Source organism: Oncorhynchus keta, chromosome 27 (assembly GCF_023373465.1).
Source record: "Oncorhynchus keta strain PuntledgeMale-10-30-2019 chromosome 27, Oket_V2, whole genome shotgun sequence".
NCBI classification, from domain to species: Eukaryota; Metazoa; Chordata; class Actinopteri; order Salmoniformes; family Salmonidae; genus Oncorhynchus; species Oncorhynchus keta.
The window spans coordinates 26462479-26477035 of NC_068447.1; the positions used below are offsets into that span (position 1 = coordinate 26462479).

General features: G+C 46.6%; 1 protein-coding gene across 1 annotated transcript in view; it reads right to left on the reverse strand.

Moving 5' to 3' along the window:
* Positions 1-14557, reverse strand: part of LOC118360289 (kinesin heavy chain-like) — a 29019-nt gene that overhangs the window by 1959 nt on the left and 12503 nt on the right. The window contains exons 20-33 of the mRNA XM_052482580.1: positions 14263-14440; positions 14024-14103; positions 13830-13877; positions 10166-10246; positions 9955-10067; positions 9686-9787; positions 9510-9570; positions 9258-9329; positions 9042-9146; positions 6019-6235; positions 5591-5756; positions 5355-5470; positions 286-313; positions 43-128 (exon numbers count right to left, since the gene is read on the reverse strand). Coding sequence (XP_052338540.1) covers positions 50-128; positions 286-313; positions 5355-5470; positions 5591-5756; positions 6019-6235; positions 9042-9146; positions 9258-9329; positions 9510-9570; positions 9686-9787; positions 9955-10067; positions 10166-10246; positions 13830-13877; positions 14024-14103; positions 14263-14440 — 1446 coding nt within the window. The 3' untranslated portion in view covers positions 43-49. The remainder of the gene's footprint in view (positions 1-42; positions 129-285; positions 314-5354; positions 5471-5590; positions 5757-6018; positions 6236-9041; positions 9147-9257; positions 9330-9509; positions 9571-9685; positions 9788-9954; positions 10068-10165; positions 10247-13829; positions 13878-14023; positions 14104-14262; positions 14441-14557) is intronic.

The following is a 14557-nucleotide window of genomic DNA, read 5'->3' on the forward strand; positions in this document are numbered from 1 at the left end:
AGTTAATGTGTGTGTGCGCCTGTGTGCGTGCGCGTTAGTTACCATGGCATTAACTTGCAGCAGTCTCCTGCTGAATGATGTACAGTCTGCCTGGGTCCTCCACCTCACTGCCACAGTGCCCATCACTCCTGCAGACACACACTACACAGTTCAGTACTGTAGAGTGGGAGAAGTAGCACTGGTAGTAGTAGTAGTAATAATAGAGTAACAGAGGTAGAAGTGGGAGTAATATTAGTCTCTTTGTAATGCTTTTACAATATACAATTGAGACGCTGATATGCTTACCTGTTGTCATTGATGTCTACGGTGTTTCCTGTTCATGAATATAACAGGGAATAGTTAGGATTAGTGTGTATATACTGTACAGTGCCTTCGGAAAGTATTCAGACCCCTTGACGTTTTCCACATTTTGTTACGGTACAGCCTTATTTTAAAATGTATTAAATAAAAAAATCCTCAGCAATCTACCCACAATACCCCATAATGACAAAGGGAAAACAGTTTTTTTGAAATTCTAGCAAATGTATTGAATATCAATATCAGCAACAATTTTACATAAGTATTCTGACCCTTTGCTATGAGACTCCAAATTGAGCTTTGGTGCATCCTGTTTCCATTGATCATCCTTAATACGTTTCTACAACTTGGAGTCCACCTGTGGTAAATTGAATTGATTGGACATGATTTGGAAAGATACATGCCTGTCTATATAAATTCCCACAGTTGATAGTGCATGTCAGAGCAAAAACCAAGCCATGAGGTCAAAGGAATTGTCCGTAGAGCTCAGATACAGGATTGTGTCGTGACACAGACCTGGGGAAGGGTACCAAAACATGTCTGCAGCATTGAAGGTACCCAAGAACACTGTATACTCCATCATTATTAAATGGAAGAAGTTAATAACCACCAAGACTCTTCCTAGAGCTGGCCCCCCAGCCAAACTGAGCAATCGGGGGAGAAGGGCCTTGGTCAGGGAGGTTACCAAGAACCCGATGGTCACTCTGACAGAGCTCCAGAGTTCCTCTGTGGAGATTGGAGAACCTTCCAGAAGGATAACCATCTCTGCAGCACTCCACCAATCATGGTAGATTGGCCAGACGGAAAATGCTCCTCAGTAGTAGAGTTTTCCAAAAGACAAGCATAAAGGTTGCAGCATCATACTGTGGGGATGTTTTTCAGCGGCAGGGACTGGGGGACTAGTTAGGATTGAGGGAAAGATTAATAGATTAAAGTACAGAGCGACCCTCGATGAAAACCTGCTCCAGAGCGCTCAGGACCTCAGACTGGGGCGAAGGTTCACCTTCCTACAGGACAACGACCCTAAGCACACAGCCAAGACAACACAGGAGTGGCTTCGGGATAAGTCTCTGAATATCCTTGTGTAGCCCAGCCAGAGCCCAGACTTGAACCCAATTGAGCATCTCTGGAGAGACCTGAAAATAGCTGTGCAGCGAACGTTCCCCATCCAACCTGAGAGAGCTTGTGACGATCTGCAGAGAAGAATGGGAGAAACTCCCCAAGTACAGGTGTGCCAAGCTTGTAGCGTCATACCCAATAAGAATTTAGGCTGTAATCGCTGCCAAAGGTGCTTCAACAAAGTACTGAATAAAGGGTCTGAATACTTATGTAAATGTATATTTTTTATACATTTGCTAAAATTTTCAAAACCTGTTTTTGCTTTGTCATTATGGGATATTCTATGTAGATTCATGAGGGTATAAGGCTGTAAAGTAGCAAAACATGGAAAAAGTCAAGGAGTCTGAATACTTTTTGAATAAACTGTATATACTGTACCAGTCAAAAGTTTGGACACCGACACATTCAAGGGATTTTCTTTATTTTTTACTATTTTCTACATTGTAGAATAATAGCGAAGATATCAAAACTATGAAATAACACATATGGAATCATGTAGTAACCAAAAAAAGTGTGAAACAAAGTACTTCAAAGTTGCCACCCTTTGCCTTAATGAAAGTTTTGCACACTCTTGGCATTCTCTCAACCAGCTTCACCTGGAATGCTTTTCCAACAGTCTTGATGGAGTTCCCACATATGCTGAGCACTTGTTTGCTGCTTTTCCTTCATTCTGCGGTCCAACTCATCCCAAACCATCTCAATTGCTAAAGATGGTTAGGAATTGCGGCAGCAGGTAGCCTAGTGGTTAGAGCATTGGACCAGTAAACGAAAGGTTGCTAGAACGAATCCCGTAGCTGACAAGGTAAAAAGGCAGTTAACCCACGGTTCCTAGGCCATCATTGTAAATAAGGATTTTTTCTTAACTGACTTGCCTAGTTAAATAAAGGTAAAATAAAATATAAAAAATTGTGTCGAGGTTGGGTGATTGTGGAGGCCAGGTCATCTGATGCAGCACTCCATCACTCCCTTTCTTTGTCAAATATCCCTTACACAGACTGGAAGTGTGTTGGGTCATTGTTCTGTTGAAAAACAAATGATAGTCCCACTAAGCGCAAATCAGATAGTATGGTGTATCGCTGTGGTAGCCATGCTGGTTAAGTGTGCCTTGAATTCTAAATAGATCACTGACAGTGTCACCAGAAAAGCACCCCCACACCATCACACCTCCTCATCCATGCTTCACGGTGGGAACCACACATGCAGTGATCATCCATTCACCTACTCAGCGTCTCAAATAGACACGTCGGTTGGACTCAGATTTGGACTCATCAGGCCAAAGGACAGATTTCCACCGTTCTAATGTCCATTGCTCGTGTATCTTGGCCCAAGCATGTCTCTTCTTATTATTGGTGTCCTCTAGTAGTGGTTTCTTTGTAGCAATTGGACCATGAAGGCCTGATTCACGTCTCCTCTGAACAAATAGATTTGTCACATGCGCCGAATACAACAGTGAAATGCTTACTTACAAGCCCTTAACCAAAAATGCAGTTTTAAGAAAAAGAAGTGTTAAGTAAAAAAAAAAATAGATAAGTAGAAAATAAAAGTAACAAATAATTAAACAGCAGCAGTAAAATAACAATAGCGAGGCTTTGTACAGGGGGTACCGGAACAGAGTCAATGTGCGGGGGCACTGGTTAGTCGAGGTAGTTGAGGTAATATGTACATGTAGGTAGAGTTAAAGTGACTATACATAGATAATAAACAGAGACTAGCAGCAGCGTAAAAGATGGGTCTGGTAGACCTTAGCTGTTCAGGAGTCTTATGGCTTGGGGGTAGAAGCTGTTAAGAAGCCGTTTGGACCTAGATTTGCTACTCCGGTACCGCTTGCCGTGCGGTAGCAGAGAGAACAGTCTATGACTAGGGTGGCTGGAGTCTTTGACAATTTTTAGGGCCTTCCTCTGACACTGCCTAGTATAGAGGTCCTGGATGGTAGGAAGCTTGGCCCCAGTGATGTACTGGGCCGTACGCACTACCCTCTGTAGTGCCTTGCGGTCGGAGGCCGAGCAGTTGCCATACCAGGCAATGATGCAACCAGTCAGGATGCTCTCGATGGTGCAGCTATAGAAACCTTGGAGGATCTGAGGACCAATGTCAAATCTTTTCAGTCTCCTGGTGGGGAATAGGCTTTGTTGTGCCCTCTTCACGACTGTCTTAGTGTGTTTGGACCATGATAGTTTGTTGGGTATGTGGACACCAAGGAACTTGAAGCCCACAACCTGCTCCACTACAGCCCCATCGATGAGAATGGGCGCGTGCTCGGTCATCCTTTTCCTGTAGTCCACAATCATCTCCGTTGTCTTCATCACGTTGAGGGAGAGGTTGTTGTCCTGGCACAACAAGACCAGGTCTCTGACCTCCTCCCAATAGGCTGTCTCATCGTTGTCAGTGATCAGGCCTACCTACCACTGTTGTGTCATCGGCAAACTTGATGATTAAACAGCAGTGTTGGAGTCGTGCCTGGCTATGCAGTCATGAGTGTTCAGGGAGTAAAGGACACACCCCTGAGGGGCCCCCGTGTTTAGGATCAGCGTGGCGGATGTGTTTAGTCCCAGGGTCCTTAGCTTAGTGATGAGCTTTGAGGGCACTATGGTGTTGAATGCTGAGCTGTAGTCAATGAATAGCATTCTCACATAGGTGTTCCTTTGGTGGGAAAGGGCAGTGTTGAGGTGGGAAGGGGCAGTGTCCAGGTGGGAAATGGCAGTGTTGAGGGCAATAGACATTGCCTCATCTGTGGATCTGTTGGGTCGGTATGCAAATTGGATTGGGTCTAGGGTTTTTGGGATAATGGTGTTGATGTGAGCCATGACCAGCCTTTCAAAGCACTTCATGGCTACAGACGTGAGTGCTACAGGTCGGAAGTCATTTAGGTGGGTTACCTTAGTGTTCTTGGGCACATGCTTTAAAACATGTTGGTATTACAGACTCAGTCAGGGACAGATTGAAAATGTAAGTGAAGACTCTTGCCAGTTGGTCAGCGCATGCTCGAAGTACACATCCTGGTAATCCATCTGGCCCTGCGGCCTTGTGAATGTTGACCTGTTTAAAGGTCTTACTCACATCGGCTACGGAGAACGTGATCACACAGTCCTCCGGAACAGCTGATGCTCTCATGCATGTTTCAGTGTTACTTGCCTCAAAGCGAGCATAGATGTAATTTAGCTCATCAGTTGATGTTGAGATGCGTCTGCAATCTCTGAGGCTGATAACTCTTATGAACTTATCCTCTGCAGCAGAGGTCACTGGGTCTTCCTTTCCTGTGGCGGTCCTCATGAGAGCCAGTTTTATCATAGCGCTTGGTGGTTTGTGTGACTGCACTTGAAACTTTCAAAGTTCTTAGCATTTTCCTGATTGACTGACCTTCATTTAAAATATATATTTTTTTGACCTTTATTTAACCAGGCAAGTCAGTTAAGAACAAATTCTTATTTTCAATGACGGCCTAGGAACAGCGGGTTAACTGCCTGTTCAGGGGCAGAACGACCTTGTCAGCTCGGGGGTTTGATCTTGCAACCTTCCGGTTACTAGTCCAACGCTCTAACCACTAGGCTACCCTGCCGCCCCATGTCTTCATGTCTTAAAGTAATAATGGACTGTCATTTCTCTTTGCTTATTTGAGCTGTTCTTGCCATAATATGGACTTAGTCGTTTAACAAATAGGGCTATCTTCTGATTATCACCCCTACCTTGTCACAACACAACTGATTTGCTCAAACACATGGGTTATTGTAGAGTTTTAATGTCTTCACTATTATTCTATAATGTAGAAAATAGTAAAAAATAAAGAAAAACTTTAAAAGGTGTGTCTAAACTTTTTACTATATTTTTTCTGACATTCAATGACTTAATTACAAGCTTTAACCACGGTAAAATGTAATATACAGTAAAAACCAGAACTGTTGGTGTGGGTGATGGGTGAACTGTATGGCTCTGGTACTCACCGTTATCCCTGTCTATGTTGAGTGGGTAAGACTCGAGCATGTCTGTGGGGTTGACTGCTCTGTTGCCCATGTCTGTGGGGTTGACTGCTCTGTTGCCCAGTCCTGTGGACACTCTGCTTAACATAGACAATAGAAAACAGTCACTCCTGAGTCTAATAACACACCAATACAAGTAAACTATAAATTTACTTAAAGGATTGATCTATATAAATATGAGTGTGTGAGATGGGACTCACATGTTTGTCTGGACGGAGCTGAGCTGAGAGTTAGGTACGGTGGTCTGTTCTGTGATGCCACTCTGGAACAGGGCATTACAGTAGGTGTTGGCCGGCTCACTGACATGTGTGTAGAACGGGTTGGTAGAAGAGCACACTGGCAGCTGCTTCGGGCGCACTGGTTTGGCTGCAGGGTAACACAGAGGCCAATCAATCAGTATTACAATACAGAGGTAAATTATGTTTTTTTTAAAAACAGATATATATACCACCTGTTACTTAAAATAGCTATATTTGACCCATGTCTAAGCGCCTATTTTATTTTCAAAATGTTCTGTGTCATTCCGATCATGTACTCTATTTATCAGTGACTGTCTATGAAGCTCTCCATCCATAAACAGAGGACACGTCAGCAGTCAGTAGAACTGTATTTGGGGTGGGTGCGCTACCGATCTGTGCTGCATGGGGGCGTCTCAGAGTGTTCTTGGTTCTCATGGCGTCTTTGATGCGGTCCACTTCCTGCTGGTAGCGACGCCTGTCGATCATGGCTCCCTCCTTGGCGTCCCTCAGTGCCGTCTCCAGGGCCTTAACTCTCTCAGCAGTAGACCGAAGACGTTTCTCCAACTTTGGAAGCTCACAGCGCAGATCTGCATTGTCACGAACCAGCTACAGAGAAATGCAGAAAGAAAGAGAGAGAGAGAGAAGAGAGGAAGTGAGAAGAAATAAGAGTGACACAAGGGAAGATAGAATTGTTGCCTGAATAGTTATTGATCAGGGATGGATAAGGTAAGAGAGGGGTGGGATGAGACTGGGTAATAAGGGGAAAAGGTAATTGTATTAACAACAGGGAAGGAGAGGAGACTGGATACTTTTCTTCAAATATTTTTGTGTCCTCTGAATATCTTGTATTACATAAGTATTTTGAATTTAAATGTTTCTTCTCTCATATCCCTTAGCATAAAGTCAGGATATCATTCAAAGGTAAATATTAGAGGTTGACCGATTAATCTATGGCCAATTAATTTGGGCCGATTTCAAGTTTTCATAACAATCGGTAATCGGCAGTTTTGGACACCGATTATGGCCGATTACATTGCACTCCACGAGGAGACTGCATGGCAGGCTGACTACCTGTTACGTGAGTGCAGCAAGAAGCCACTGTAAGTTGCTAGCTGGCATTAAACTTATCTGATAAAAAACAATCAATCTTAACATAATCACTAGTTAACTACAGGTGGTTGATGATATTACTAGTTTATCTAGCTTGTCCTGTGTTGCATATAATCGATGCGGTGCCTGTTAATTTCTCATCAAATCACAGCCTACTTCGCCAAACGGGTGATGATTTAACAAGCGCATTCGCGTAAAAAGCACTGTCATTGCACCAATGGTACCTAACCATAAACATCAATGCCTTTCTTTAAAATCAATACACAAGTATATCTTTTTAAACCTGCATATTTAGTTAATATTGCCTGCTAACATGAATTTATTTTAACTAGGGAAATTGTGTCACTTCTCTTGCGTTCCGTGCAAGCCGAGTCAGAATATATGCAGTAGTTTGGGCCACCTGGCTCGTTGCGAACTATGTGAAGACTATTTCTTCCTAATAAAGACCGTAATTAATTTGCCAGAATTGTACATAATTATGACATAACATTGAAGGTTGTGCAATGTAAAAGTAATATTTAGACTTAGGGATGTCACCTGTTAGATAAAATACAGAACGGTTCTGTATTTCACTGAAAGAATAAACATTTTGTTTTCAAAATGATCGTTTTTGGATTTGACCGTATTAATGACCTAAGGCTCGTATTTCTGTGTGTTATTATGTTATAATTAAGTCTATGATTTGATATTTGATGGAGCAGTCTGACTGAGCCGTGGTAGGCAGCAGCAGGTTCGTAAGCATTCATTCAAACAGCACTTCCGTGCATTTGCCAGAAGCTCTTCGCTGTGCTTCAAGCATTGAGCTGTTTATGACTTCAAGCCTATCAACTCCTGAGATTAGGCTGGTGTAACCGATGTGAAATGACTAGCTAGTTAGCAGGGTGACGTCACTCGCTCTGAGACCTTGAAGTAGTTGTTCCCCTTGCTCTGCAAGGGCCGCGGCTTTTGTGGAGCGATGGGTAACGATGCTTCGAGGATGGCTGTGGTCGATGTGTCCCTGGGGCGAGGAGAGGGACGGAAGCTATACTGTTACACTAACAATACTATAGTGTCTATAAGAACATCCAATAGTCAAAGGTATATGAAATACAAATGGTATAGAGAGAAATAGTCCTATAATTCATATAATAACTACAGCCTAAAACTTCTTACCTGGGAATATTGAAGACCCATGTTAAAAGGAACCACCAGCTTTCATATGTTCTCATGTTCTGAGCAAGGAACTTAAACGTTAGCTTTTTTACATGCCACATATTGAACTTTTACTTTCTTCTCCAACACTTTGTTTTTGCATTATTTAAACCAAATTGAATATGCTTCATTATTTATTTGAGGCTAAATTGATTTTATTGATGTATTATATTAAGTTAAAATAAAAGTCTTCATTCAGTATTGTTGTAATTGTCATTATTGCAAATCAAATAAAATAAAATGTAATTGTCCGATGAATCGGTATGGGCTTTTTTTGGTCCTCCAATAATCGGTATCGGCGTTGAAAAATCATAATCGGTCGACCTCTAGTAAATATACTGTGAAACCTTTCCTCTTCTTTTGGTTCATGCCAGACTAAAACAGCTAAAAACCAGTCAGATAACACGTGACAACATCTTTGTGAGTATTGCATCACACGAGCACTCACATTCACATACAACTCACTCTTTTTCTCTTTCAAACATCTCTCAGATTCATCAAAAATATTGCATGCAAAGAAAGAGTGTTAAGGAAGCATCGAGCCGTTTGTGTCCCTTTAGAAGCCTAATGGATAGTGCCCAAAGCAGAGGGAAGTTTTAGGTTGAAAATATAAAGACGAAAAAGGGATGAATGGAGGCGAAGGAGAAGTGAGGGCCTGTACCTGTCCGTAACACTCCATCATCTGCAGGGTGTGCTCTCAATGCACACAACAATAATAACAACAACAACAACAGAAACCCATGAAACAAACACATAAAGACACACACATACACACAAACACACATCCATGCCCACACACACAAAACAGCACAAGGACAAGAGGTGAAAAAAGAGTGAGTGGAACAAAGCCAAGAGGAGCCAACCCACTGTGCACAAACTGAATCAACGTTGTTTCCTCATCATTTCAACTAAATTACATTGAACCAATGTGGAACAGGCGTTGAATTCACATCTGGGCCCAGTGGGAAGGGTAGAGAGTTGACTGTACAGGGGGGAAAGGGACGATGCTAGGTTGTGAGGTGCTCACACTTAGAGCTGGAGAGAGGTTTCTAGTTAGGTTTTACTTTATCAAAACAAGTAAGACAACACAACTATCCTGTGAGGCTCTCACCTGTTTGTGAACCTTTGTAAGCTGGTCCAGGTTATTCTCAAGAAAGGAAATCTTCTGTTTCTGGGTGCAAGACCCCCCACTATCATCAGGTTCCATTTCGGTACTCTGTGTAAGAATGAAGGGAGGAACAGAGAGAGAGAGGAAAGGGTCGTTTCGTACCCTTCATAGTTATTAATAGGGTTATATTCTGTCTTTCTTTCTCCATCTCTCACTCACTTTTTTAACCCGCGACGTGAGGTCTTGAACGAACAGCTTGCGCAGGTTGTGGAGGGTCTGGAGCTCCCGGGCCTGAAAAACAAAGATGTAGAAGAAAATAAGTCAAAATAAGGAAAAAGAGGGAGAAGGTGCAGAAAATAAGAGCTAAAGCAGAGAGAGAAGAAAGAGGGAGATGAGACAAGAAAAGGGATATAGGGGGAATGAGGGAGAGAAAGAGGAAGAAAGGAGGGTAAGAGAGAGAGGGCCACTCACGACAGTCTCCTCCAGCCCTTTGAGATCCTGCTTGGTCTGCTCATGGCGCTCATGTAGAAATCTGACATCAGCAACATCATAATCAGAACACATTTCTTAACTTTGTTCAACTGTGAAGTGAGTTCACATTGTGTCAGTGTGTGTGCGTGTGCGTGTGTGTGTGTGTTCAGACTTACGACAGCTCCTCCAGCCGCTCGCTCTTGCTGCTGTCCACGCTCTTCAGACGGTCAAAGTCGGCAAGCACCTGAGCCAACTCAATCTGCAGCTTCTGGTTATGACTGAGAGAGAGAAAGACCGATAATAATATAATGTTTAATAAAAGAGAGAGAAAAAGTTGAATGTTGAAGGTTTTTAAAAGTGAAGTGAATGTTTTCATCATTGTTTTGTTTTATCTCATCAATGACACATAAATAAAGAGGCTTCCAGTAGTTCTGATGACACTGACTCAGTGAGGTCATCGATGATCCTCTGCTTCTCGTTGATCTCATCCCGGAGACGGGCCATCTGCATGTGGTGCAGACCACGGTGAGACTCCTCCCCCTGCTGCCGAGGAACCTTCTGAACCACCGAACAATGAGGAAAATCACACTGCCGGTTTCATTTTATTTCAGTCATTACTGGGTGACATGATTAGCATGATTGGAATCCTTGTTTACCTTGACGTTACCCTCCTCGGTCTCACCCTTCTCTCCATCCTTCTCTTCAAGCAGAGAGTTATCTGTAACATAGAAAGAGATCTATAAGATATGTTTTCCCACCTGGGTCCATGAGCCTGGCTGATGTGAGGGTTGATGATGTGTACAGGTGTGTTACCTGAGTCCTGTAGCCTGGCTGATGTGAGGGTTGATGATGTGTACAGGTGTGTTACCTGAGTCCTGTAGCCTGGCTGATGTGAGGGTGGATGATGTGTACAGGTGTGTTACCTGGGTCCATGAGCCTGGCTGATGTGAGGGTGGATGATGTGTACAGGTGTGTTACCTGGGTCCATGAGCCTAGCTGATGTGAGGGTGGATGATGTGTACAGGTGTGTTACCTGGGTCCATGAGCCTGGCTGATGTGAGGGTGGATGATGTGTACAGGTGTGTTACCTGAGTCCTGTAGCCTGGCTGATGTGAGGGTGAAGGGTGTGTACAGGTGTGTTACCTGGGTCCATGAGCCTGGCTGAAGTGAGGGTGAAGGGTGTGTACAGGTGTGTTACCTGGGTCCATGAGCCTGGCTGATGTGAGGGTGGATGATGTGTACAGGTGTGTTACCTGGGTCCATGAGCCTGGCTGATGTGAGGGTGGATGATGTGTACAGGTGTGTTACCTGGGTCCATGAGCCTGGCTGATGTGAGGGTGGATGATGTGTACAGGTGTGTTACCTGAGTCCTGTAGCCTGGCTGATGTGAGGGTGAAGGGTGTGTACAGGTGTGTTACCTGGGTCCATGAGCCTGGCTGAAGTGAGGGTGAAGGGTGTGTACAGGTGTGTTACCTGGGTCCATGAGCCTGGCTGATGTGAGGGTGGATGGTGTGTACAGGTGTGTTAGCTGAGTCCTGTAGCCTGGCTGATGTGAGGGTGAAGGGTGTGTACAGGTGTGTTACCTGAGTCCTGTAGCCTGGCTGATGTGAGGGTGGATGATGTGTACAGGTGTGTTACCTGAGTCCATGAGCCTGGCTGATGTGAGGGTGAAGGGTGTGTACAGGTGTGTTACCTGGGTCCATGAGCCTGGCTGATGTGAGGGTGAAGGGTGTGTACAGGTGTGTTACCTGGGTCCATGAGCCTGGCTGATGTGAGGGTGAAGGGTGTGTACAGGTGTGTTACCTGGGTCCATGAGCCTGGCTGATGTGAGGGTGAAGGGTGTGTACAGGTGTGTTACCTGGGTCCATGAGCCTGGCTGATGTGAGGGTGGAGGGTGTGTACAGGTGTGTTACCTGGGTCCATGAGCCTGGCTGATGTGAGGGTGGATGATGTGTACAGGTGTGTTACCTGAGTCCTGGAGCCTGGCTGATGTGAGGGTGGAGGGTGTGTACAGGTGTGTTACCTGGGTCCATGAGCCTGGCTGATGTGAGGGTTGATGATGTGTACAGGTGTGTTACCTGAGTCCTGTAGCCTGGCTGATGTGAGGGTTGATGATGTGTACAGGTGTGTTACCTGGGTCCTGTAGCCTGGCTGAAGTGAGGGTGGAGGGTGTGTACAGGTGTGTTACCTGGGTCCTGTAGCCTGGCTGAAGTGAGGTGTGGAGGGTGTGTACAGGTGTGTTACCTGGGTCCTGTAGCCTGGCTGAAGTGAGGGTGGAGGGTGTGTACAGGTGTGTTAGCTGAGTCCTGTAGCCTAGCTGATGTGAGGGTGGAGGGTGTGTACAGGTGTGTTACCTGGGTCCTGTAGCCTGGCTGAAGTGAGGTGTGGAGGGTGTGTACAGGTGTGTTACCTGGGTCCTGTAGCCTGGCTGAAGTGAGGGTGGAGGGTGTATACAGGTGTGTTACCTGGGTCCTGTAGCCTGGCTGAAGTGAGGGTGGAGGGTGTGTACAGGTGTGTTACCTGGGTCCTGTAGCCTGGCTGAAGTGAGGGTGGAGGGTGTGTACAGGTGTGTTACCTGGGTCCTGTAGCCTGGCTGAAGTGAGGGTGGAGGGTGTGTACAGGTGTGTTACCTGGGTCCTGTAGCCTGGCTGAAGTGAGGGTGGAGGGTGTGTACAGGTGTGTTACCTGGGTCCTGTAGCCTGGCTGAAGTGAGGGTGGAGGGTGTGTACAGGTGTGTTACCTGGGTTCTGTAGCCTGTAGCCTGGCTGATGTGAGGGTGAAGGGTGTGTACAGGTGTGTTACCTGAGTCCTGTAGCCTGGCTGAAGTGAGGGTGGAGGGTGTGTACTGGTGTGTTACCTGGGTCCTGTAGCCTGGCTGAAGTGAGGGTGGAGGGTGTGTACAGGTGTGTTACCTGGGTCCTGTAGCCTGGCTGAAGTGAGGGTGGAGGGTGTGTACAGGTGTGTTACCTGGGTCCTGTAGCCTGGCTGAAGTGAGGGTGGAGGGTGTGTACAGGTGTGTTACCTGGGTCCATGAGCCTGGCTGATGTGAGGGTGGATGATGTGTACAGGTGTGTTAGCTGAGTCCTGAAGCCTGGCTGATGTGAGGGTGGAGGGTGTGTACAGGTGTGTTACCTGGGTCCATGAGCCTGGCTGATGTGAGGGTTGATGATGTGTACAGGTGTGTTACCTGGGTCCTGTAGCCTGGCTGAAGTGAGGGTGGAGGGTGTATACAGGTGTGTTACCTGGGTCCTGTAGCCTGGCTGAAGTGAGGGTGGAGGGTGTGTACAGGTGTGTTACCTGGGTCCTGTAGCCTGGCTGAAGTGAGGGTGGAGGGTGTGTACAGGTGTGTTACCTGGGTCCTGTAGCCTGGCTGAAGTGAGGGTGGAGGGTGTGTACAGGTGTGTTACCTGGGTTCTGTAGCCTGTAGCCTGGCTGATGTGAGGGTGAAGGTGTGTACAGGTGTGTTACCTGAGTCCTGTAGCCTGGCTGAAGTGAGGGTGGAGGGTGTGTACAGGTGTGTTACCTGGGTCCTGTAGCCTGGCTGAAGTGAGGGTGGAGGGTGTGTACAGGTGTGTTACCTGGGTCCTGTAGCCTGGCTGAAGTGAGGGTGGAGGGTGTGTACAGGTGTGTTACCTGGGTCCTGTAGCCTGGCTGAAGTGAGGGTGGAGGGTGTGTACAGGTGTGTTACCGATGGTTACCTTGAGCCTGGCTGATGTGAGGGTGGATGCTCTCCTCCAGCAGGTGTGTTAGCTGAGTCCTCAAAGCCTGGCTTCATGTGGAGGGTGCTGACAGGTGGCACCTGGGTACACTGAGCCCATCTATACAGTTTAGAAAATGTACAAAGTCTCTAAAGTTTGTCAATGACATTTACATTTACATTTGAGTCCTGTAGCCTAGCTGAAGTGAGGGTGGATGGTGTGTACAGGTGTGTTACCTGAGTCCTGTAGCCTGGCTGATGAGGGGTTGATGATGTGTACAGGTGTGTTACCTGAGTCCCTGTAGCCTAGCTGATGTGAGGGTGAAGAGGTGTGTACAGGTGTGTTAGCTGGGTCCTGTAGCCTGGCTGAAGTGAGGGTGGAGGTGTGTACAGGTGTGTTACCTGAGTCCTGTAGCCTGGCTGAAGTGAGGGTGGAGGGGTGTGTACAGGTGTGTTACCTGTCCTGTAGCCTGGCTGAAGTGAGGGTGGAGGGTGTATACAGGTGTGTTACCTGGGTCCTGTAGCCTGGCTCAAGTGAGGTGTGGAGGGTGTGTAGCAGGTGTGTTACCTGGGTCCTGTAGCCTGGCTGAAGTGAGGGTGGAGGGTGTGTACAGGTGTGTTACCTGGTTCTGAGCCTGGCTGTGAGGGTTACCTGGAGTCCAGTAGCCTGGCTGAAGTGAGGGTGGAGGTGTGTACAGGTGTGTTACCTGGGTCCTGTAGCCTGGCTGAAGTGAGGGTGGAGGGTGTGTACAGGTGTGTTACCTGGGTCCTGTAGCCTGGCTGTTGTGAGGGTGGAGGGTGTGTACAGGTGTGTTACCTGGGTCCCTGAGCCTGGCTGAAGTGAGGGTGGAGATGATGTGTACAGGTGTGTTACCTGCAGAGTCGATTGCCACCTGGCTGAGTGAGGGTAGGTGAGTTAAGGTGTGTTACCTGGTCCATGTGAGGTTATGAGCCTGGCTTGGTGTGAGGGTAAGATGAGGGCCTGTGTACAGGTGTGTTACCTGGGTCCTGTAGCCTGGCTGAAGTGAGGGTGGAGGGTGTGTACAGGTGTGTTACCTGGGTCGTGAGCCTGGCTGAAGTGAGGGTGGAGGGTGTACAGGTGTGTTACCTGGGCAGCCTGGCTGAAGGTGAGGTGGAGTGTGTACAGGTGTGTTACCTGGGTCCATAGCCTGGCTGAAGTGAGGGTGGAGGTGTGTACAGGTGTGTTACCTGGGTTCTGAGCCTGATAGCCTGGCTGAAGTGAGGGTGGAGGGTGTGTACAGGTGTGTTACCTGGGTCCTGTAGCCTGGCTGGAGTGAGGGTGGAGGTGTGTACAGGTGTGTTACCTGGGTCCTGTAGCCTGGCTGAAGTG